Below are 25,544 nucleotides of genomic sequence, written 5' to 3' on the forward strand. Positions count from 1 at the left end.
TAAGAAATATTCAGACTCAGTACTGTTTTTTTTTTGTTAATCCTCACCCGAGGACATTTCTCCATTTTTTGCTCAGAGTGAGAGAGAGAAACATCAACATGAAAAGGACACATCGAGTGGTTGCCACCCGCACGACCCAACCAGGGCCAGGGACAAACTGTAACCGAGGTACATGCCCTTAGCGGGAACCGAACCTGGATCTCTCTGGAGCACAGGTCAACGCTCTAACCGCTGAGCCAAACCGGCCAGGGCCAGACTCAGTACTTTTAGAAAGAGTTCTAAGAATGTAAATTATCTTCAACTTGACTTAAGCAAATAAACCAAATGAAAGGAACCTATTCAATGAATTTGAAAGACAAAAATAAAAAGCTGAATCAGTTTTGTTTTAGGCTGGGATTTGTATAATCTTTTTAACACAATTTAGAAATAGTTTGACAGTTGTGTTGTCATAAATTATACTCAAAATATACTGACATTGTTTGATCTATAATCATTATAGTCACCACAATATTCTAGATCTTTTCTTACTTTGGAAAGAGGATCCAAAAAAGCTATGTTTTATATTACAAGAAAGATGAAAATCACAATAGGCCAGCAATTCTATATTATAATGACAGGTTCAGCTTAGTTATAAATAAGTATGTAAAATATTCTCGATTATAACCCTGTTGTACCCTGTGCTTCTTGAATTTAGACAGACATAAATGAAATCCTGGGTCATGGTATAGAGCAAACAAAAGACTAAACAAACATGCATGTACTTCCTATTTTTCTCACTGATAGATTTAGCTAGTCTTCTTGCATAGATTTAGATAGTTTATTACTATTTCTGATTGGTTTTTGAGGCTTATGTCTTAATGTTCTTGCTCTTCCAGAATTTATTAATTTTATATAAAATAATAGGAATGGTTTTCACTTTAACTGAGTTTAACATGTTTCAAGTAGTTTTTAAATTTTATTTTTCGCCCTGGCCGGTTTGGCTCAGCGGTTAGAGCGTCGGCCTGCGGTCCTGAGAGACCCGGGTTCGGTTCCCGCTAAGGGCGTGTACCTCAGTTGCAATTTGTCCCCGGCTCTGGTCAGTCGTGCTGGTGGCAGCCACTCGATGTGTCCCTTTCACATCGATGTTTCTCTCTCTCTCTGTTCCTCTCTCTCCCTCCCACTCTACCTGAACAAAAAAAAATGGAAAAATAAATAAATAAATTTTATTTTTCAATTACAATTTTAGTTTTCTTAATTTATCTCCTAATTTGCACTTTTAAAGAACTAGTATAATTTCACCCCACTTATAAATGTTCATGGTAGAAACACAGTTACTCTGACTTTCTTAGGAAAGTATGGTTAAATTGACTATGAAAATTTTAATTGTGCTTTTCCTCAAAATTGATATTCATTCCAATCCCAACCATAATTTTTTTAAAAATTGTCTTCATAAATTTTGTTTTCTGAATATGTTACTCTCCTCCTTGATCATTTATTGCTCCAAGGTTTTTTTGTTTGTTCGTTTGTTTTATTACTTTGAGAGAGAGAGAAAGAAACATCCATTTGTTGTTCTACTTAGTTATGCATTCATTGGTTGATTCTTGTATATGCCCTGACTGGGATCAATCTTGCAAACTTGACATATCAGGACAGTGCTCTAATCAGCTGAGCTATCCAGCCAGGGCTCAAAAGTTTATTTCTATTGCTTTTTTATATTAACTCCATTCTTGCCCAGTTAGGCAATTTGCTATATAGTATCATTTTTAGCTACTAAATATGATTGTGATTTTTTTTCATTGGTATAATAAATCAAACTAGATGTGCTTTAAATATTGGAAAATTGATTTGTAAACCTTTCTTTGTTTCTAGGTTTTTGATCAGTATCTCAATTTTATTACTTTGGAAGATGATATGTTTGTTTTATGTAATCAAAATAAGGAGCTTGTTTCATATCGTGGTAAGTAAAAATAGGAATATTGACATTGTTAAGAAAAAGAATGGTTACTGTAAAAAAAATAATAATAATGTTTAATGCACTCCAAAACCAGTTTTGTGTACAGCAGTAGAGCTGAATAAGATTTTTAAAAGCACGCAAAGAACACAAGTCTCAGACTGAATTTTGTCACATATAAACAACATTTATTTAATAAACTTGTAAGTTCAGTGAAGTACCAGTTTTTTTTTACCTTTTTAGATACCACACAGCAACTTGCACGCATGGTTCACTCATGGCAAATAAGACTGTATTTTAGTAGTAGGATTCAGTTAATCTTCTAGTACTTTAACCCTTGGACAAGAACACAAGTTACTTTGTTTCTATGTGCTTCAGTTCCATATCTATAAAAAGGAGGTAATAGCCCTGGCCCACTTGGCTCAATGTGGTTAACACTCAGAAAAAGTTGGCTAATATTGCTGTTTGTCAAGATCAGACAAGAAGGAGTCATCAGCAGCTTCTGTAGTACTGTCACAGAATGAAGTATAAGTGCCATTCTCAAATATAGGTTGTTAGACTCCGAAGTAGTGGGATTGAGTATTGGTATTGAAGCAAATGGTATCTAACCACCTCTGAAGTTTGTATTCCAATTTTGGTAAACTGACCATTCCTGGGATATAGATTAAAATTAACAGACATTCATTCACACACACACATACACACACACTATATTGTCTATGTTGTTTTGTTGATTTTTTTGTAAGAACACTTGAGATCTCCTCTCAACATTTTCAAGTGTACAATAGCCCTGGCCAGTTTGGTTCAGCGGTTAGATCATCGGCCCATGGACCAGAGAGTCCCGGGTTCGGTTTCCGCTAAGGGCACGTACCTCGATTGCAGTTTGTTCCCGACCCCAGTTGGGGTCTTGTGGATGGGCAGCCACTCATTGTGTCTCTCACACATCGATCTTTCTGTCTCTCTCTTCCTTCCTCTCTCCCTCCCACTCTGTCTGAGGATAGGCACAAAAATGTCCTCGGGTGAAGATTAAAAATAATAATAAAGTGTACAGTAGAGTATTGTTGACCATAGGTACAATGTATAGCAGATTTCTGTAACTTATTCATCTTGCTTAACTAAAATTGTGTGCACATTGATTATGTCATATATTTTAAAGAAAATTGCAGACTGTAGATGTGATTGGCCAATTAATTGAAATAATCATTAATTTGCTACTTAAGGATTGAGATGTTTGATGACGACTAGACTTTCATTGGTTCTTAAGGGAGCACTTGGAAGTATAGAAGTGCCAGTTGTCATAACTGGCTGGGCTGCTGCTAGCATTTAGTGGGCAGGGACTAGGGATACTTGATGTTCTGCAGTATGTAAACCATGCTCACACAGAAAATTGTTCGGCCCAAAATGCCAGCTGCACCAAGTAACAGCATATTTTTTCATACAGATTCTGTATTGCCTGGCTGAATTATTTATTACTTTTATGTTCTCTGTCTGCATGGACAAAGTATTTCTTTAAATATTTTTATATATCCGATTGGATTCTGCCTTCCTCTCATGCTAATTACAAGTCATTAAATGTAATATTTTTTCACTTTAAGAATGTTGGGAAATTAAAAGTAATATATAGATAATATTTTAGTGTGATCTTTTAACAAATAGTTACTGAGCATCTTCTTGTCAAACACTGGGCTTAGGTATTGTGAGAGAAAGAGGAATAAGTAAAGTCTTTGACTATCAAGGAAAGTCTTCACAACAATGTTTCTGAAAACGAAGCTCCAAGAATCACCTAAGGTGCTTGTAAAAATTGAATATTTCTTAGAATTATTTCAAATCTGTTGAATTGAATCTCTAGGGAAAAGAGTCAAGAATTTCTTTTTTAATAGCTTTGGTAGAAATTCTTTCTCTTTCATATACCTAGAGTGATTCTTATACCCACTAAAGTTTGGGAACCACTTACGTACCATCTAGTAGATCAGAAAAGAATTTAATATAAATCATAATAAAAAGAAAATGACATTTCATGCTGGTCTTGTCATAATTGATTTGCATTGTCCTTTTCTGGCAGTAGTTGAAGATCAGTAGTGTCTTTAGGCCATCTAGTGTTTGTGAATAAAACTATGGAATACAGTGTTTCTTTTTCTATTTCTCTGGCAAAAACTTTGTATGTTTTATGTGGTGGCTTTTTTTCGTGTTCCTGCTTTAATACTGATACTACTCATTACTACTGATATTAAGATGGTATCCTTTTAAGGTATTATAATTTTTAATGGATATTTGTGAAGTTTAAAGCATAAAAAATTTTACTTGTGAGTATTACATATGTTAACAAATTGAGCATTAATTAGGAGTTTAGAAATAATTTTAAGAGTTTAATAAAAATAAGGCATACATTTTGGTCACATTATATTCTCCTTTACCTGTTTTCACTTTAGCTATTAACAGGCCAGATATCACAGACACAGAAATGGAAACTGTTATGGATACTATTGTTGACAGCCTCTTCTGCTTTTTTGTTACACTAGGTAAGTTTTCAAGTCTTTCTGGTTATTTCTTCAAAGTAAATTATTTAATAACTAATTTAATCTGTTACTCTTGAATATCTTGTTTTTGTTTTTTATAGCACTCCACACATGCACTTATTTAGACTATATATAGAAAATAACCTTATATACTCTATATCTAATTCTTAGTGGGGATTATTTTAGTGTTTTGGAATCAAGTAGGTTAATGTTGCACATGGCTAAAATTTGAATTTTTTTATTACATGCATGAATAACTTGCCATCAGAACAAAACAAAGTTTAAAATTTTCTAATGATCCATATTTTTACTTCTGCAGTTGACTGAGCATGCTTTGTATAGAATCTAAAATGCGACAATTTCAGCATATAAAGAATACAATGTTCTAAGTTTGTTTTTTGAACTTTTCAGTGAAATTGTTTATTTTATTTTAGAATTTTTGCCTTTGATAAAATGTGGAGTAATAAATTAAGAGGCCTAATCTAATAAGTTGATTTGATAATGAATTGAAGCCAATTAAATTATGTGAAGAGGTGTTTTATGTTATCTTTTAAATTAGTATTTCAGAGCCCTGGCCGGTTTGGCTCAGCGGTTGGAGCGTCGGCCTGCGGTCCAGAGAGACCTGGGTTCGGTTCCCGCTAAGGGCACGTACCTCGGTTGCAGTTTGTCCCCGGCCCTGGTTGGTCGTGCAGGTGGCAGCCACTCGATGTGTCCCTTCACATCGATGTTTCTCTCTCTCTCTCTCTTTTCCTCTCTCTCCCTCCCACTCTATCTGAACAAAAAATGGAAAAATGTCCTCGGGTGAGGATAAAAAAAAAAAAAAAAAAATTAGTATTTCAGAAAGATACTATAATCCTTTATTGTTAATTTATAAAATAAAAAGTAACAATACTAAACTGCTAAATTAGCTAAACTCTCTTTCTTTTCCCTTAAGTGAAATTAAAGTGAACTCTCTGAGTAGAGAGTAAACTTACTCTTTGAAACTGTCTGTAGAGAGTCAAAATGCTGATTTAGTGAAACCATTGAAAAAATCTGGTCACGTTGATTAGCCAACACTATATACAAAGTCTTTCTGACTCCTTAATGTTTTCTTTCTTCTGTTTTGTTTTTTAAATAATGAATAAACCTCCAGGAGTTTCATTTTTATATATATATGTTTTTCTTTGTTGATTTTATAGAGAGGAAGGGAGAGGGAGAGAGAGATAGAAACATCAATGAGAGAGAACACTGATTGGCCACCTCCTGCGTGCTCCCCCCTGGGGATCGGGCCCACAACCTGGGCATGTGCCTTGACTGGGAATCGAACCAGTGACCTCTTGGTACGTGGGTCGATGCTCAACCACTGATCCACACCGGGCAGGTCCTAATATTTTCTTTTTAAATGAGAAGGTTTGTTTCTGATACCTTGCTTTTACACTTGAGATTATAAAGCCTTTTATGTTCGTTAGCCTAAAATTGTATATATCTATTATATGTTATTTTTTGATGCTAATATAATTTGTAAGTATCCATTTTAATTATTAATAGTGGAAATCATTGCTAACATTTATTGTTACAATAGGTGCTGTTCCTATAATCAGATGTTCCAGGGGAACAGCAGCAGAAATGGTGGCAGTGGTGAGTTTATACAAATATCTATTGGGGATAAATAATATCTGAGTCACTTGTTTTTCATAAGTACCTCAAATGTTTTTGTTAATTTTAAGTATATGATTGCTGTGAGTTATATATTGTACCAAAGGCAGATATTTTTATTTTATAACATTAGGATTCCACCAAAAATAAAAAGTAATCAGTGTACTTCTGTGTAAAAGAGTAAAATAAAATGATTTCCTCCAGTGTGCTATTCTAACCCTTCAGCCTTATTTTTCCAAATAGTATTTTATACCTGTTTGATCCTTCTAATTATTCAATATTTAACAAATGTTTATTAATAGTCATAACCATTTTCAAAATGGTAAGGTGCATTTTGCTACCCAACTATATTGGAGTAAAATATTCAGTATAAATTGAGCATGCTGTAAAAATTAAAAAGTAAATAAAGGATTAGAGAAATTACTGAAAAGGAAAGAGGGTAAATGATATAGAAAGATGGAGGAAGATACACTAACGTTTTTGAGTTTTATTAGCTCATATAAATCACTGACTGGTGGAGGGCTGCTTTCTTTTACATATTTCATGTCTATTATGGAGCCTCTTGTAGCCACCACTACATAGTCACCTTCCTTGGTACAACAGAGTCACGCTTGGGCTGAGAAGGTGGGTCATTACTGCAAAGCATTTCCTATACATAAAGTATAAATAGTCCAGGAAAAGTGATTGTTAATGAAATGAGGCCTGAGTAACAGTAGAAGAGGCATTGATCTTTCCAAGTCCAAGTTATGATGATATTGAATAGTGGAGAAGCTAAAATATTTAGATTTTAGACTTGCTATTTTTGTAAAGAAATTCCAAGTGTCTTAGTTATGACACTAAGAATACATTATATATAACCCTACATAAAGTTCTGTGAAACTGTTCTTTAAGAGTTAATGTTAAATTTGCTTTTTTCCAGAAACTAGACAAGAAACTTAGGGAAAATCTAAGAGATGCAAGAAACAGTCTTTTTACAGGTGACACACTTGGAGCTGGCCAATTCAGGTATAATGTTAGTTAATATACTTACAGGACTTAAAAATCAAACATTTGTAGAGTTTGGGGTTTCTTTTTTATCTAAGAGAATACTCTTACACTTGTGGTTGAAATTTGTTGTTGTTGTTTTTTTAATTTTTTTTTTTCTGTATTGATTTTAGAAAGAGAGAGGGAGAGAGATAGAAACATTGATGAGAGAGAACATCAATTGCATGCCCCCCACTGGGGATCAGGCCCACAACCTGGGCATGTGCCCTGACTGAGAATTGAACCGGCAACCTCTCAGTGCATGGGTCGACACTGAGCCACACTGGCCGGACGAAATTTGTTCCTTTTTTAAAATGTAACCAGGATCAGGGTTTTGACTCAAATTGTTTTTGAAATACAGATGGAATATTTAATTTACTTTCTTTTGTTAGAAATTTTGTTTTGCGTTTTTATCTGTTGGAAATATTTTTCTGTTTATATGGCTTTGAAGGTCAGAAGCCATTTTCTTTAAATCCTCAACTAGCTTCTTGGTAATGAAAAAAAAAGTGAAAAACTTGTGAAGTTTATATGTATTTCTCCCTATTAACTAGTTTCTATTTTTATATTGAAATACTAATAGCTTAAATTTGTAAAGCATTTTTGTCTTTCTTAGCATGTCTAGCATGAGTAGATAATGTCAAAGTTACTGGCTGCTCAGTTATTATTGACTAGAAATACTTTTTAAAATCTATACATTATAGTAAATTAACATTTGATTTTTAAAAATAACGGGCAGTATTGGGGTGAAGAAATAAATAAATTCACAAAAATGGCTGAGAATTATTTCAAGGGAAGAGACAGTATTATGGAAAATTCATTTTTACCCCAGTTTTAGGTGAATTATTAATGAAGCTTGTGAAAATAAATTAATATTCAGAGTATAATTGCCCTCTAGAAATAATCATTTCATGGTAACCTTCCATAGACTTCCAAGTCCATTTTGATGGCTTCTATAGTCTTATGTACTATTCTTACCATTTGGAGTTAATGCTAACATTGTGTTTTAATAGTTCGTTCAACTGGCTAACCTCCCATATTATTGTAAATTGTATTAATGTTCAGTGATTTTATTGCTGGTCTTAAATATTTTTCACAGTGTTTCTCATTAAATGGAGCAGAAACATCAAATGTTCACTTGCTTATTGCAGCAGAAGCAATTAGTATGCTGTCAAATCCTGTTTAATAGTTCTCTCTTTATATTACCAATATAAAGACTGTTTTATTTGGATATGTTTTTAAAATTTACATTATTATAATATAGCTATCTTATTTTTTAATTTATTGGATACATGTCTAATTATTGTAATTAGGGGTCAGCAGCCTTGATGGACTGTTGTTAAATACATTTGAAACCAGTTAGTTGTAGGCCAGTGATTCTCAATGAGAATTTGGTAATGTCTGGAGAAATGTTTGGTTGTTACAACTGGTTTGATGCTACTGGAAACATCCTACAATGTATAAGACAACTCCCCATAATGAGGGATTATCCAGCCCCAAATGTCAGTAGTGCTGAGTTAAGAAACCCTGCCATGGTCGATCCTTCTTTGCCTTCCTTCCACCTACCTCTGAAATAATAAATGATAGTAGGTGATAAGGGTGCCACTCCTAATTTTTATTGCTAGTCTTATAATCAATCAGTGCAGTAGGGAGAGTTCACTGCCTTTCACCCAGGAGGGTGGAGTGAGTTACTGAAATGGTCAGAGGTCTCTTGCAGAACAAACTATATATAATTAATTAACATAATCAGATAGTAATGACTTTTGAAAATTAACATGTACTTCTGATATGGTAGTGCCTCTAAAGCAAATCTCTACACTTTTGAAGATACATGGTAACCAAATGACTTTCTGCTTCAGTTTTTTAAATGTAGTCTATTTCATATCTAAATTGTAATAATGCAGTAAAACAATATGTGAAGTGTCTGGTAAGTGAATAATTATATAATTAGGTACCGTTGTGGCATGATGTTTTTGTTTTATATAATTATAATGAGATAAGGTTTTGTGAAGCTCTTCTCTAGAGTCTGTGTTTTTGAATTTGTGTTGACAGAAAAAAACTAATTTGCAGTTGATGAAACTGTCCAACATTTGTGTAAATTTATTAGCTTCTATCATCTTTATTTTCTCTGAAGCTAACAATGGCTTTTCCTTTTTCAAAAAAATGTGTAATATAGCCCTTGGCCAATATAGCTCAGAGGTTGGAGCATCAGCCTGAAGAACAAAGGGTCGTGGGTTCAATTCCCAGTCAAGAGCATGTACTTGAGTTGCTGGTTGGTCCCAGGCCCTGGTCAGGGTCGTGTGGGAGACAACCAATCAGTGTATCTCTCTCACATTGATGTTTTTCTCTCTCTCTCTCTCTCTCTTCTCCCTCACCTTTCCCCTCCCTCCCTCGCACTCTGTCTAAAAATCAATAGAAAAGTATCCTTGGTGAGGATTAACAACAACAACAAAAAATGTGAAATGTATTCTTACTTTAATAACTGTAATAATTATTCTATAAAAGCATTTGTATAGTTTTTTTTTCTTTTAAAATGTTCCCTAAGTAAGACATAATCCAGCATTATAAACAGGCTCTAAGTAGTCCAAAGCATTACTTGCCTGACTGAACTAGACAGTTTTTTTAAAAGCAAAGTATTGTGGAATGTCATACTTTATGTTCATATCTAAATGACATATAGTGGAAAGTATTAGAAAAATTTAGATGTATACATTGGTATCGACATTTACATAATTTTTTTAATTATTTACAGCTTCCAAAGGCCTCTATTAGTCCTTGTTGACAGAAACATAGATTTGGCAACTCCTTTACACCATACTTGGACATATCAAGCATTGGTGCATGATGTACTGGTAAGAGGCTCATATACCACTTTTTATTAAAATGTAACATTTAATGATTCCCTTCATTTAAAATTAACATGGCTACAGAAACACACATAAGAAGGAAGGACCTGAGACATATGGACAAAAACAGTGATGCACTTTGGTATCATTGGATGTGGATGCTGGAGGATACTGGAGTTCCAAACTTAGGCTCTTTAAATTAAAAGATAAATCAGTGGTTTTTGGTAAATGGGAATGGAGGAAAATGAATGGCTTTTTTTATACTAAGTAAATAAATATGTTCTCCTCAGGAATAAAAGCTGTAATTTCTCCCATTTTTCTGGGAATCAAGCCTCATTCTTTGGTAAAAAGAAACAGTATTTTTATATTACACCATATTTTTTGAAGTAATTCCACATATGTAATTTCATGCTTAAAAATCTGTATGCATATATTTGTTTACTAAATATTGTGTATGGCAGGTGATATATAGAGATAAATAGAACAGTCCCAATCTTCCAAAGCAGTGGGAAGAAAGTATGTACACAGATAATTTCTCTATAAGACACTATGTATTAGGGCCAGAACAGTTTCTATTTAAAAGAAAATTGAGACATAGAAGTTAAAAAATTTGAACCCGTATCATTAGCTCTGTCAAGACTATATCTCTAATTTACTAACTCCTGTCAGGCCTCTGGGGAGTATAGTATATAGTTGTCTCATTATTGCAAAGATTGCTTGAAATGTCATCTGTAAAGGAAACAAAAGACATGCAATAGATGGTTTGGACTTAGTTAAAACCCAGAGTTAGCTGTAAAGTATTTGTTTTTGTTTTTTTATTCCTCACCTGAGGATATTTTTCTATTTATCATTAAGTAGAGTGGGAGGGAGAGAGAGAGACAGAGAGAAACAGAGAGAAACATCGATGTGATAGAGCCACATTGACTGGTTGCCTCTTGCACAACCTGGCCAGGGCCAGGGACAAACCGCAGCCAAGATACTATACGTGTCCTTGACCAGAATCTAACCTGAGACTCAGTGGTCCACGGGCTGATGCTCTAACCATTGAGCAAAACCAGCCAAGGCTGTAAAGTATTTCTTTAAATAAATCAGTTTTCAAGATTACTACTGGAAATGGGCAGTTCTGCACAATTCTCTGTTCTAGAGCCCTATACCATTCTCAACTCTAAGATGACTGTCAGTGAAATAGTAGTTCTGATTCAGTAAAGAGCAAGAAGAATCAAAGGGGCCATCGAATTAAACCTTGAGTCATGGGCCTGAAAGCTAGTTTTAGGAAGTCAAGTAAGAGGCTAAAAAAGAGGAATTCAATTCAGCCACTACTGGAGTGCCTACTCTCTGACAGAATGTTCTAGACCCTCTTTTAGCAATAAATAAAAGTAGAATATTATTTTCTTCTTGGAGCTTACATTCTAGCAGGAAAAACAGGTAATAAGTAAAATAAACAAAATACATACTATTTCAGAAGGTAGAAACTACTCTGGAGAAAAATTGAGTAATGGTATACAGGATTGTGGTTTTAAAATACTGAAAAAGCCACACATTTGAGGAAAGATCTAAAGGAAGTAAGGTAGTGAATTATGTGTCTTTATGGGAGAACAGCATTCCCAGTATCAAGGCAGTCCTGGTGGCCAGAGCAAAGCAAGACAGGAGATGAAGTCAAATAGGACACAGGCAGCAATATAACGTAGGATAGCAATTATCTGTCTCTCTTTTTTTTGTTGTTGTTTATCCTCACCTGAGGATATTTTTCCACTGATTTTTAGATAGAGTGGAAGGGAGGGAGGAAGGGGGAGAGAGAGAGACATCAGTTGCTTGCCTCCTGCACAACCTCGGCTGGAGCCATGAATCAAAACTGCAACCCAAGTGTGTGTTCTTGACGGGGAACCGAACCCAAGACCCTTCACTTTGCAAGCCAATGCTAACCACTGAGCAAAACTGGCCAGGGCATGGACAGCGGTTTTCAACCATTTTCATCTCGTGGCACTCATAAACAAATTACGAAACTTCGGCAGCACATCAAAAATGTATTTTTTGCCAATCTGACAAAAATAAAGGTATAATTTTGATTCATTCATACCAGACAGCTATTATTGTGTTGGCTATTGTCATTTTTTAATTTGAAATCAGTGCCCCTGACTAAATAGTCAGGTGTTACATGTTTTAAAAATTCTTGTGAGAAAAAAAAACCTTCCAAGGCTATAAATTAAATAAAGTTGAACAATCTAAGTAAAAAAAAAAAAATCTGCAGCACACCCGTCGAAAATCTCTGGCGTAGGACATTATAGGCCGTTGTAAGGATATTGACTTTTAATCTGAAGGAAATGGGGAGTCACGTGGAATTTTGAGAAAAGGACTGACATCTAATACACATTTTAAGAGTATCACTCTTGCCCTGGCCGGTTTGGCTCAGTGGTTGGAGCGTCGGCCTGCGGACCAGAGAGACCCGGGTTTGGCCGCTAAGGGCACGTGCCTCAGTTGCAGTTTGTCCCTGGCCCCGGTTGGGGCCACGTGGGTGGCAACCAGTCGATGTGTCTCTCTCGTGTTGATGTTTCTCTCTTCCTCCCCTTTTCCCTCCTGCTCTATTTGAAGATAAATGCAAAAAAGTCTTCGGGTAAGGATAAAAAAAAAATTTTTTTTTTAAAAAGAGTATCACTCTTACTGCTGTGTTGAAAACAGACTCCTTGGGGACATAGGAAGAGTCAAGGAGAACAGTTAGGAAGCTGTTGTGGTTATCTTAGCAAGAGATGATGGTAACTTACACCAGAATGGAAATGGTGCAGTTTGTGATAATCTTTTGAATGTAGAGTATAAGATTTGCTCATGAATTGGATGTGGGATCTGAAAAACAGGAGTCAAAGATGACTTCAATGATCTGATCTTTGCAAATGAACAGGTGTTATTTATTGAAATGGAAAAGAAATAGAAAACAATTTCACGGGAGAGATGAGTTGCTGAGTTTTGGACGTGTTAAATATGAGATACCTATTAAGGTATTCAAGTGTAGATATCAAATAGGTAATTAGATACATCATTCCGGAGTTCAGGAGAAACATTTGGTTTAGAGAAATAAATTTAGGAGTAGTCCATATATAGATGACATTTTAAAGCTAAGAAATAGGATGAGATCACCAAGGGAATGAGTAGATGAAAGAGAGAAGAGGTCCAAGAACTGAACTCAGACATTTCAACATTTAGAGGTTGGATGATGAATAGGAACTGGCAGGATGAAGCAACCAATGAGGTATGAGAACTAGATCTGTGTCATTTTGGAAGCCAGTGAATTAAATGTTTCAAAGAGGAGGCAGGCATCAACTTGGACAAATACTGAGGACTAAGTCACCATTACATGTGGCAATGTCAAACTTATTAGTGACTTTGGTAAGAGCAGCTTTCAGAGTGTAGGGGCAAAATACTGAAGTGAGTTTAAGAAAGATTGGAAGGAGAGGCATAAGAGAGTGAATAGAGACAAATCTTAGAAGAGTTATGCTGTGTAGGATTGCTGAGCAAAGGGGTGATTTTTGGAAGGGGATGTGAGGTCAGGAAAAAGATTTTTAAATGAGAAAAATTGCAGGCTTGTTATGTATCAGTAGAAATGATCAAAAGAGAGAAGTTGATGCAGGAGATAAGAATATCTTGCAGGTCTGTGGGAGGTATTAGTGATCAGTATGACTATACACCTGGATTTCTCAGCCATGGCATTATTAACATTTTGGAGTCGATAATTTTTTGTTGTGGGGGGCTGTCCTGTGCAGTGTAGGATGTTTAGCAGCATCCCTGGTGTGTACCCTCTAGATGCCAGTAACACTCCCTCAGTTGTGACAACCAAAATGTCTTTACACATTGTCAAATATGCCCAGAGAATGGAGGGGGACAAAATTCTGTCTGATTGAGACCTGTTGTTATAGGCCAATGATGGCCGTTTCAAAGCAGGCATTGTTTTAGGGAACAGGACAACTCAAGGGTGAGGGAGTAGCAAAGAAGACACCTGTGCCAATCTCAGGTCCACTGAAATGAACTGTGTAATGAGTTAAAGCATGCGTGCGCATGCACACACACAAATGGTTAATTTCTTTTTTTTTTGGTATATGCCCCTAGCAGGAACCGAACTTGGGACTCTCTGGTCCACAGGCCGATGCTCCAAACGCTGAGCCAAACTGGCCAGGGCCAAATGGTTAATTTCTAAGACAGCTACAAGGGATAGCCAGTAGAGTTCAATTCGAGCAAAAAAAGTACCATGGAAGGTTAGAGTTGATGTTCAGAATAGGAGATTTTGCTGATGCCTGAGTATGAGTTCCAGAGGGTATGACAGAAGTGTTCGGGAGTGAGGTAAAAATGAGATGTGGGATCTGAAGGGGTAAGTATAAAAAACATTCAGGGGTTGATGGGCATGATGAGATTGGATTGTTTTTGATGATCTCAAATTAGATTTAGTTGGTAGAGCCCTAACTATTGGTTAGGACAGAGGGGCAAGGTCTTAGGATATACAGTTTGGGGGGTCACCGCTTCACTCCTGCCAGTGGTGTGTGGAGGCTGTGTAAATGAACTTAAAGAGTTCTTGCAGGAAATTAATGTACATGATGCTTTGACTGCAGGAGATCAGACGTATGTACAAGTCATTGTAATAAAAGGAAAACATTCTGAGTCCCCATTGGGAAATGTATCTTAGAGCACAGATTCCCCAAAACCAGGCAAGGCTAATACAGATCCTTGAGGTTTTCACTGTTCCAGAGTGTAATGAGAATAATAAGAATAAGGACTATGAAATGAGTTTTTATGACTGACCTTTAATTTTTTTAGTGCTTTACCTTTTATTGTATTCTTGTGAAATATACTGGCTTTTATTTTCTACTCTTTGAAGTTAAAATATCCTTTTAAAAATACAAGATGGTGTGCCCTGGCTGGTTTGGCTTAGCGGTTAGAGTGGCAGCCCACAGACCAAAAGGGTCATGGGTTCAGTTCTGGTTAAGGGCACATACCTGGATTATGGTTTCGATTTCCAGCCCCAGTAGGGTCTGTGTGGAAGGCATCCAGTTACTGTCTCTCTCTCTCACATCAATGTTCCTCTCTCTCTTCCCTCTTTTGCTCCATTCCTCCCTCCCTTCCTATCTCTCTAAAAAAAAAAAAAAAAATCCATGTAAAAATATCCTTAGGTGTGAAGATTAACAACAACAAAAAATAGAAGATGGTAAAAGTAGATGATAGGGTTTTTTGTTCTGTTCTGTTCTAAGTTTCTTTACTTCACTTCACAGAATAAAGAGGTGGCAACCTTGTGTCTCCAAAGAATTCAGTGCAACATGTACTTATTAAGTGCCTGCTCTGTACCAGACACTGGGAGTCACTGAGATATAAGGTGAACAAAGCAGTTGTGATCCATGCTTGCATGTTGGGTAGAATAGTGGATTCCTGTGGACATTTGGGTTCTCGTTATTATTTTTTGTTATCATAAATAATAGAGCGATGCACATCTCTAGTTAACTTTTTGGGGGTAGGTTCTCAGATTTTATGTTATCATTTAAAGCAGTCTTTTCTCAGTAGCAGTATTATTAGAATATTTAGATGAAAAAAGTCTTTTGAGGAGATTGGTTTTGGTAACTATACAGTTTATATTGACTTAATTCTGTTCATTAATTTTAATGCAGTTTCTAGGTGTGAAAAACTAGAACTGAGCTTTAATAAATTGTAACAACACCATTTTTTGTTGATTGCTAAAACTGCTGCTTTTGAAGTTTCTTCCAAGCTTTAAAAATTTTTAATTATACTCTTTACCTCCACAAGATGGAGTAAAAGTTCTAGATAGGTGCTATTTTTGTGCCTTTAGCCCTTTGCTACCTGACTCTTATTATTTGAAACCTTAAATCAGAATTTATACTAATATACATAGGGACTTTAATAAAGTTAAAAAAATTTTTTGCCACTCAAGAAAAAAAGGATTTTGTTTCTGAATAATATATATTTTAAAAGTTATTAGAAAAGCATTTAGAAGCACTCATTTTCTTAAAGATGTGTGATTCCAATATAACTGATGTCTGAGTGTAGTTCAAAATTTGATACTTTGAAGGTTGATACTCTATTGATCCTCTGATCTTTATTAACACAAAACCTCTTGGACAGCACTGTGTTGGAATAGTTTCAGGCATTTGCCTTAAAACTCAAGAGTGTAATGAAAACATTTACTCATTTGCCCTGGCCGGTTTGGCTCAGCGGTTAGAGCATTGGCCTGCGGTCCGTAGAGACCCGGGTTCGGTTCTCACTAAGGGCATGTACCTCAGTTGCAGTTTGTCCCCAACCCTGGTTGGGTCGTACAAGTGGCAGCCACTCAATGTGTCCCTTTCACGTCGATGTTTCTCTCTCTTCCTCTCTTTCCCTCCCACTCTATCTGAACAAAAAATGGAAAAATGTCCTCGGTGAGAATTAAAAAAAAAAAAATTACTCATTCTAAGCACAGATAGTTCATAACTGAACAAACTATAGTTGTTTGTAGGAACTCTCTACTGAAAGTATGCAGGCTATGTAAAAGCCCAGAAGACAGCCTTGATTTCATTAACTTTTTTACAGTGATATTGTTTCAGTAGTGCCAGATTCATTTCTATTTTTGAACTTGGATTAAAATTTAATTTAAAGGAAAGAAGAGTATTTTCATTTACTATTTACTATTTACTAATCTAGGTTTAGGTGCTACTGGTTTTTCCCCCTTACGTCCTTGCTGCTTAGTACATAAGATTTTGAGAGATTTATTTTATTTATGTTTATGATTAACCATTTTATGAGGATTTTCTTTTTCAATTAAATAATTCTTAACAAATATTCTAAATTTGATTTTTCTCCTCCCTCTTTTTCTGTCTTCTGTACATTTTTTTTCTTTTTCTTCTTGTCATCACTGATCAAAGTTCAGTGTTTCTAAATCAGTGCTGTCTAATAGAAATATAGTACAAGCTACAGATGCAATTTTAGATTTTCTGGTAGCCACATTAAAAAAATATAAAGAAACAGGTGGAATTTATTTTTTAATATATTTTACATAGCCCAGTATATAAAAAACAGCATTTTAACACAGTTTAAAAATAATTAAATATTTTATATTTCTTTTTATATAATAAGTCTTAAAAAGCCATTGTGTATTTTTACTTACATCACATCTTAATTCAGACTAGCCACATTCCAGGTACTCAGTAGCCACTCAACCTGACTAGTGGTAACAGTTACGTTTCTAAGTCACTAAGGCCCACATTCTTTACTGGTTTAGAGATTGAGTTAATTGTTTATGAGTTGAGATTATCACATGAAGACTGATAGAAAATGTTTGCGTATTGTCAGCAACAATTGCATAGTGTTCCAAACAATATCCTTTGTGAGGGGGTTTCAGGTCATGACTCCTAGAGTTGCAAGGAGTTCTGCTTTAACAAGAGTGAACAAGCTTACCTAAGTGTCCCTGACATTGCAGAATCTGTATAGAATACCTTGGCCTCTGAATGGTAATAAGTTAGATAGTGCTGCTTAATCTAAAACAACCCTCAAACCTCTGTGGATTAAAATGGCAAATATTTATTTTTGTTCACAGTATTTCTTGTTCCTAGTCCACTGTAGATGGGCAAGGGGGAGCTCTGCTCATGGATTCATTTTAAGACTTTTATTAGGGAATATTTCATATAAAAGCACAAAGAGAATACTGTAATGAACTTCCATGTGCATCGTTTAGCTTACTAGACAATATGCATCTTAATGCATCTTACCTCAGGCATTATATGATGTTTTGCATAAACACTTTAGCATATATCTTGAAAAAAACAAAAGTGCCTTAATTTTATTATCCTACCCAACAAAATTAACAATTGTTCTTTGATAATATCTAATGTCATTTTTGTACTCATTGTTTCAAAGATACATCTTTACAGTTTGTTCAAATAGTGTTCCAAGTCATGCCATTGGTTGATATGTCTTTTAAGTTTCTCAGTTTACAACAATTATGCTCTACCCACTCCTTTTCTACTGCCATTTTTGGGGTAAATGAGTTGGGTTGTTTTTCTAAAGAGTTTTCTGCATTTTGCATTAGGTTGATTGTATCCTTGTGAGGTACAATTTGACATGTTTCTCTATCCAGAATATTTCCTGTAAACTGATAGTAGATCTAGAGACTTGACTAGATTTGGCTCAGTTCCTTGCCAGAGTAAAAGTTGCTCTCACACGTCAGTGTTTCTATCTCTCTCTCCCTTCCTCTCTCTAAAATAATCAATAAAAAACACATTTAAAAAAAATAAAATAAAAATGTTTCACTTCTTCAGTATCTTGTTAATTTTTAAAATCAAAGAGTTCTCAGATGTAGCTGTTAATGTCTGTTGTACTTTCTGTATGTGTGATTTGTTCAGAATGAGGTTAAGATGTGTGGGTGGGAAAGTAAGACTGATTAAATAAGGTTACGGATTATGTTTATCCTCTGATAATGAGGATTCTGTAGGAAAGACATAATATGAACAGGTTGAAACATAACATTACTCTGTTATTTATGCCACTATGATATTTGGACATCTATATTTTGCTCTCGTTTTTTTTGAGGAGGGGGCTGTCATAGGGAAAATGGCAAGGAAATAAGCTATTGTAAAGGATTTATTTGAGAAAATTAACAGGTTATGGTCTAAGGCTCTAGACCAGCGGTTCTCAACCTGTGGGTCGCGACCCCTTTGGTGGTTGAACAACCCTTTCACAGGGGTTGCCTAAGACTATCAGAAAGCACGTATTTCTGATGGCGATTCATAACAGTAGCAAAATTACAGTTATAAAGTAGCAACAAAAATAATTTTATGGTTGGGGGGGGGTCACCACAACATGAGGAACTATATTAAAGGGTCATGGCATTAGGAAGGTTGAGAACCACTGCTCTAGACTATATTGATGGACCTTGTTTTCTCAAGAGGAGATTAAATTGTGTTCAGTACACTGAATTTGCTAAGACCTAGAAATTAAATCATTAATTAAAAACATATCTTAGAACTAAAATGATTGTATTGCATCATGCTAGACAATTTATCCATATAATTTCTTGCTTGTTCATCATTCATTTATTCACTTATTGATAGCCATGTTTTATCTCTAGGTCGCTATTCAGAGTAGAGTTGAACCATAAAATACTGCTATTACATGAAGGAACCCACAGATCAAATATAAGGAGAGGGAAAGAATAGAAAAAATATTTACCTTTATTTTGTTTTTTGTATGTTTGTTTTTTGAGAAAGGGCAAATAAAATCAAGCCCCACAGGAGTAAAGTTAATTCTAGGCAAAAACTTGGAACAACTGCTTTTCTGACAAGCTCTTAGAATTTATGTGACAAGGAGTACTGTTATTATTGTAGCTTCTATTGGAATTTTTTAAACGTGCAATCCATCATCAAGTAACAGATCAGAATGTTAAGACTCTCTTTGAGTTTAAAAATCATTTTAAAGATTATTTATATTGGCAACAACGAAGCATCTAGAGGTCTGGTCAAATAAATAGAGCTGAATATTGGACTACTGCGAAGGCATGATAAAAATGAGGTAGCTGTACATATACAGATAGAGAAAGAGTTCTAAAATACATTATTGAGAAAAGTAAGGCAAAAAGATATGAATAATGTAATCCCATTGTTTAAATAAAATTAAAAGGATATGTCTATGCTGGCATGTGAAAAATATTTTTCTAGTATACACAAGAACCTTAACATGGTTTTTATATATATTTGAAATTTTAATTCTATACAGCTACTACTTTAATATACACAGACAATTAGAAGTACATTTGTATGTAACAAAACATTAGAAAGAGGTCTTCTAAATTTCAGAACCTGTATTTCATCATTGGAAATATTAGAAAAAGCAGCAAGAATCTCTTCTTTTCCTTGTTGTAGGAAATGTTATGGTTCTTAAATTCAGAAAACTATTATTTAATACAGGATTACTTTTTCTTAGGATTTTCACTTAAACAGAGTTAATCTGGAAGAATCTTCAGGATTGGAAAGTTCTCCAGCTGGTGCTAGACCAAAGAGAAAAAGCAAGAAGTCTTATGATTTAACTCCAGTGGATAAATTTTGGCAGAAACATAAAGGAAGGTAAGTAAGAAAACCATTATTAAGCAAAAGATCCGCCCCTTAAAAAGCAATGAGGATGTCATCTGACTTCTTTTATTTAATTTTTTTTTTTTAATCCAAAAGGTCATGGTGGTTCATCTATAACAAATAGGAGCTATAATTAAATAGTTCATAAATATGTGTCTTTATTTCCCGATTTCTTTCTGACTCCTAGATTGTTTTTGTTAGTTGCTTTGTAGGGGCTACTTCCCCTTTCAATAAACTCATATGATATGATTTTGTAGATTTTATAGATTTTCTAAATTTAGTTGTGGTCCCACTGACCTTCACAAGACTATTTCTGCCTTTCATTAAAATGGGTTTTTGTGATAATGAAACAATTGAAGTCTGATTTTCTCTTTTTGTTCGTTTGCCTTCGTACAAACCCAGTTTCCTATATCTATGGAAAGAATGCCTAAGCCTGAAAACCATAATTATTTGAAGTATATTAGAAATAATAGGTGAAAAAATTATAATATTTTCCATATGATTTATTGTAGGCAGGTACACAGATCCCAGCGATTGCTCTGTCCTGGAAGTTCAGACTACATTGTGGGCTCACTAACTGTTATGAATGTTAGTTAGTTAGTGTCATTATAGCTAGAGAAATCATTCTAAACAAACAAAAACTATTCCTCTGAGAGAGAAACAGTGTTGCACATTAACAGTGAAGAAATATGATATTATTTTGAATATTTCATGTGTTATTGTATATATATATATAAAATTTCCTTGATACGGCTGTTCTTTTTGGCCTCATTTATGTTGAAAGAGAAGTAGCATATAGAGGTTCAACATGGGGACTTTTTTGGTATGTTTTATCTTTTTTTATTTATAAATTTTTAACACTGGAAAATCATGTTGTTACAGCAGAGAATTGATTTTTCTCTACAGAGAAAACCACTATCTTCCTCTTTCTGACCATGGCAAATTTGAGTGCAGTTATGATTTAAATGATTTTCTTCTCTAGAATTTCATAGTCTACATTTCCTTCCAGAATAGTGAAATAAGAAATTACATTTACATTATTCATAGAGGATGTAGAATATTCTAAAGTTAACTCTGAAGTTTACATTCCTTAATAGGAAAAAGCTTAAAAAAACCTCTTCACTCAGATATGGACATTTCAAATATGTTTTTTAGACCATATGTTTAGCAACAAACCAAAAGTCCAGGTGAATAGTAAGAACTTTAAATATTTGTAAGTAGGAATAGCCCTAACTCTGACTCTGAATATTGTACTACAGTAGTAATGTGGGCACAAAGGACACCAGGAGACAGCATAGTTAAATGGGTGACAAATCTCTCTGAGTTTCAGTTTCCTCATCAGTAAAATGTAGGTATGATAATTCTACCTATTGCTCTATTTCAGAAGGTTGTTATGAAGATTAAGTGAGCTAATATGAAGTAGCTTGCCCAAAGTCATCCAGCCTTCGCTGGTAAAACCAGGGATAAAACCCAGTTCCGGAGGATCCAAAGTCCCTGGTGTTAACTATTAATAGTGTGTACCTCTCTAAGACCGGTCAGGATTAAATGAGAAAATAGAGACAAATTATTAACAGAGTGTTTGGCATACAGTAAGCACTCAGTAAATGTAAGCTGTAATTATTGTCTTTTTGCTCTGAGACCTGAAGCTACTAGAGATTTTAAGGATCATCTAGTTCACCAAGCACATTTTACATGCTCAGTGCTATTTTTTGCTGACATAGACTGTTGGAGTTGGGGTTAGTGCCTGGTCTTGTTATATAAAACTGGACTATGTTCCTCAAAACCCTTTCAGAGTGTCTGTCATTTCTGTCCCTCTCCATTGGATGAAATGTACTGATCATTAATGAAGTGTTACCAAGTTCAGGCCTGAAGGAAGAGTGGGAGGTTTTAGTCTCATTGCTGATAAGACATGACCTTTTCTTTTTTTTAAACTCTCCCGAGGACATTTTTTCATTTTTTGTTCAGATAGAGCGGGAGGGAGAGAGAGGAAGAGGGAGAGAGAGAGAGAGAGAAACATCGACGTGAAAGGTACACATCAAGTGGCTGCCACCTGCATGACCCAACGAGGGCTGGGGACAAACTGCAACCGAGGTACATGCCCTTAGCGGGAACCAAACCCGGGTCTCTCTGGACCGCAGGCTGATGCTCTAACCGCTGAGCCAAACCGGCCAGGGTGACTTTTTCTTTTTTAAAAGAGTAAAGGCTCTGGCCTCCCCTGAGGCTGTAGATAAATGAAAATACTCATGTTAGGGACCATTTCATGGTCATTATATGTTCCTCTAGAATTATTCAGGATTAGTATTAAGCAACACTTTTTCTACCATAACTTCTCAATGATTGCAGATCAGTGTGTCTGATGTATAGAAAGCACTGCTAACCTGCATGCACCTGGAGGAAGGTATCAGGTGTTAGCCCAACAAAACTGGGGCCTATGTTGTTTTTACCTTTAGTGTTCTAGGGTATTAAGCTGACAGAATTAAAAGATTCTTGTCACAGTTACTGTCATGTAATACTTTTTATCAATATTTTTTTTAATCCTCACCCAAGGATAGTTTTCTATCTTAACATAGAGTAGGAGGGAGGGAGAGAAAGGGAGAGAGAAATATCGATGTGAGAGGGACACATCAATAGATTGCCTCCCACAAGATCCCAACCGGGGCCGGGGACGAACGTGCTCTTGACCAGAATCGAACCCATGACTCATCGGTCCATGGGCCGATGCTCAGATTGGCCAGGGCCATGTAATACTTTTTAAATACCTCCTTTGTGGTTGCATGGACCCTTTAACCCTGTGAGTTAATTTGGGATGTATCATTTAATTGATGTTTGATATACCATGACTTCTCTTTGTTTTTCTGTCACTCAGATATTTTACTTTTCTTTCTGATAGCATATAGGTGAAGAGAAAATGTGATATGGTTAATGAAGAGAATGGAAATAAAATTTAAATTTGTTTAGATGTATAAATATTATGATATGTATCTTAAAGAAATAGTATTTGTAATATACAGTTTATCCTGCAACAATGCAGGGAGTTAGTTAGGGGCACTGACCTCTCCCCAAACCTCACCCCTGCACAGTGGAAAATCTGCATATAACTGTATTTTTTCAATTACAGTTTTCATTCAACATTATTTTATATTACTTTCAGGTATACAGCATAGCAGTTAGACAGTCTTATACTTTACAAAGTGTTCCTCCTGATATTTCAAATACCTACCTGGCACCAAAAATAGTTATTATAGTATTGTTGATTATATTCCCTATTCTTAATCCCTGTGACTATTTTGTGACTATCAATTAGTACTTCTTAATCCCTTTACCTTTTTCACCCAGTCCCCCAACATCCCTCCCATTCCTCTCTAGCATCCATCAGTCTATTCTCAATATCTATAAGTCTGTTTCTATTTTGTGTATTCATTTATTTTGTTCTTTAGATTCCACATATGGGTGAAATCATATACTTGTCTTTCTCTGTTGGGTTTATTTCAGTTAGCATAATAAAAAAATGGTAAGATTTCATGGCCAAGTAATACTCCATTGTATGTATGTACCACAGTTTTTTGTTGTTGTTTTGTATCCACTCATGCATTGATGGGTACTTAAACTGCTTCTATATGTTGGGTATTGTAAATAATGCTACAGTGAACATAGGGGTGCATATATTCTTTCAAATTAGTCTTTTTGATTTCTTCAGATATGTACCCAGAAGTGAAATCACTGGGTCATAAGGCAAATTCCATTTTTAATTTTTTGAGGAACCTCCACACTATTTTCCGTTGTGACTGCACCAATTTGCAAACCCACCAGTAGTGCATGAGGGTTCCCTTTTCTCCACACCCTCCTCAGCACATGTTGTTTATTGATTTATTGATAATAGCCATTCTGACAGATATGAGGTAATAACTCATTGATGTTTTAATTTCTATCTCTCTGATGATTAGTGATGTTGCGCATCTTTTCATATGTCTGTTAGCCAATTGTATGTCCTCTGGAGAAGTGTCTGTTCAGGTCTTCTGTCCACTTTTTAATTGAATTGTTTGGTTATTTTAGAGTTGTCTTGAGTTCTGTATAAATGTTGATTATTAACCCCTTCTGTGCAATACTGTTTCAGTCCATTCCCAGAAGTTGCAGAATCAGTTCAGCAGGAACTAGAATCTTACAGAGCACAGGAAGATGAAGTTAAACGACTTAAAAGCATTATGGTAAGATTCTGTGTGCTTTTTTAGAATTATAGGGAAGCAGACGGACATCTGAAAAGAGAAAGTTAACTTTCTTTTCTCTCCTAAAAATTCAAGGCCGTTCATTGGTTAAAAAAATAAATAAATAAATAAAAAATTCATATAAAATAACTTTTTCATAATGAATAAATACTGAAGAGTAGAGCAAAAAAAAATTTTAAAGAATAATTGTGAATTTATGATTTAGAAAAATATGTAATGCAGCTTTATTTTAGACATATATGTTCCAATGCTACTCATTCTACTATACTTTGATCTAACTTCAGATTTTAGCTTTGCTGTTTATTACTCTGTGACCTGTGACTAGTTTCTGGGCTGTCTTCTTTATCTGAAAATGCCTGCCGGTCCTTTATGTAGACATATGCTTGCTCCTTAAAGGAGAAGAATTGTTATTCTGGGTGACCTAAATCTTACTATTTATCAGTGATCTTAGAAATATATTGATTTTTATTCTTGGGTTTGGGATGTGTGAATATTTGCTGGGACCTTTTTTTCTTTCCCAGGGACTAGAAGGGGAAGATGAAGGAGCCATAAGTATGCTTTCTGACAATACTGCTAAGCTAACATCAGCTGTTAGGTAAGTAAGGAATATATCCTCTTTGAAGTCTTTCTGTTGATAAGATGTATTTAGGCAGTAAAAAGTTTAATATTTTTAATAATAAGAAATACTAGGTAATAGCATATACCTTTAAGTTTAAAGAACTAAATTGTGTTTTTAACATGTTCAAGCTGATTTAAGTTCCCTCTTTTATATAGCAGATCATTTGCTTCTTTCACTAGTTGGAGAATTGTATAATGTGGATAATTTTACCAAGAAGATAATATTGATGATAAAGTAATGCAAGCTGTTATTAGTTTATCATTGTTACTATTACTTTATTAACTAAAGGTTAAGCGGTTTCTTTTGAATACTTTAAATGTCATCAAGGAGGGAGGAAAGGTGTTAACTAAAGCACTTCACCTGTATTAAAGTAATAAATGCTGTATGTGTTCAAGCCTAGAGATTAAATTTAGTTGATAGTTTAACTCATCATTTTGTTACTGTTTTACATTTCTAACTTTCAGAGGAAACACCCAGATATGGGTTTTATTAAGCTCTGTGTCATTTTCTTAGAAAATTTAGTGGTTAATTTTCAATTTTTTGATACTTGTAGTTCTTTGCCAGAACTCCTCGAAAAAAAAAGACTTATTGATCTCCACACAAATGTTGCCACTGCTGTTTTAGAACATATAAAGGTAAATTTTACTTTTATCCCATCTCACAATATAAT

General features: G+C 34.9%; 1 protein-coding gene across 15 annotated transcripts in view; it reads left to right on the top strand.

Annotated features, from left to right (window-relative positions):
* Positions 1-25,544, top strand: part of LOC118619400 (sec1 family domain-containing protein 1) — a 156,874-nt gene that overhangs the window by 74,663 nt on the left and 56,667 nt on the right. For all 15 annotated transcript variants that reach the window (XR_004957263.1, XR_004957266.1, XR_004957274.1 and 12 more), the window contains 9 exons: positions 1,849-1,936; positions 4,360-4,449; positions 6,008-6,063; positions 7,001-7,086; positions 9,854-9,953; positions 19,887-20,026; positions 24,147-24,237; positions 24,777-24,850; positions 25,428-25,509. Coding sequence is in view for 12 of the 15 variants with exons in the window: in XM_036246121.1 (XP_036102014.1) it covers positions 1,849-1,936; positions 4,360-4,449; positions 6,008-6,063; positions 7,001-7,086; positions 9,854-9,953; positions 19,887-20,026; positions 24,147-24,237; positions 24,777-24,850; positions 25,428-25,509 (807 nt within the window). In the remaining 3 variants the exon portion in view is untranslated. The remainder of the gene's footprint in view (positions 1-1,848; positions 1,937-4,359; positions 4,450-6,007; positions 6,064-7,000; positions 7,087-9,853; positions 9,954-19,886; positions 20,027-24,146; positions 24,238-24,776; positions 24,851-25,427; positions 25,510-25,544) is intronic.

The sequence above is a fragment of the Molossus molossus genome, unplaced genomic scaffold, assembly GCF_014108415.1.
Source record: "Molossus molossus isolate mMolMol1 unplaced genomic scaffold, mMolMol1.p scaffold_m16_p_1, whole genome shotgun sequence".
Classification (NCBI taxonomy): domain Eukaryota; kingdom Metazoa; phylum Chordata; class Mammalia; order Chiroptera; family Molossidae; genus Molossus; species Molossus molossus.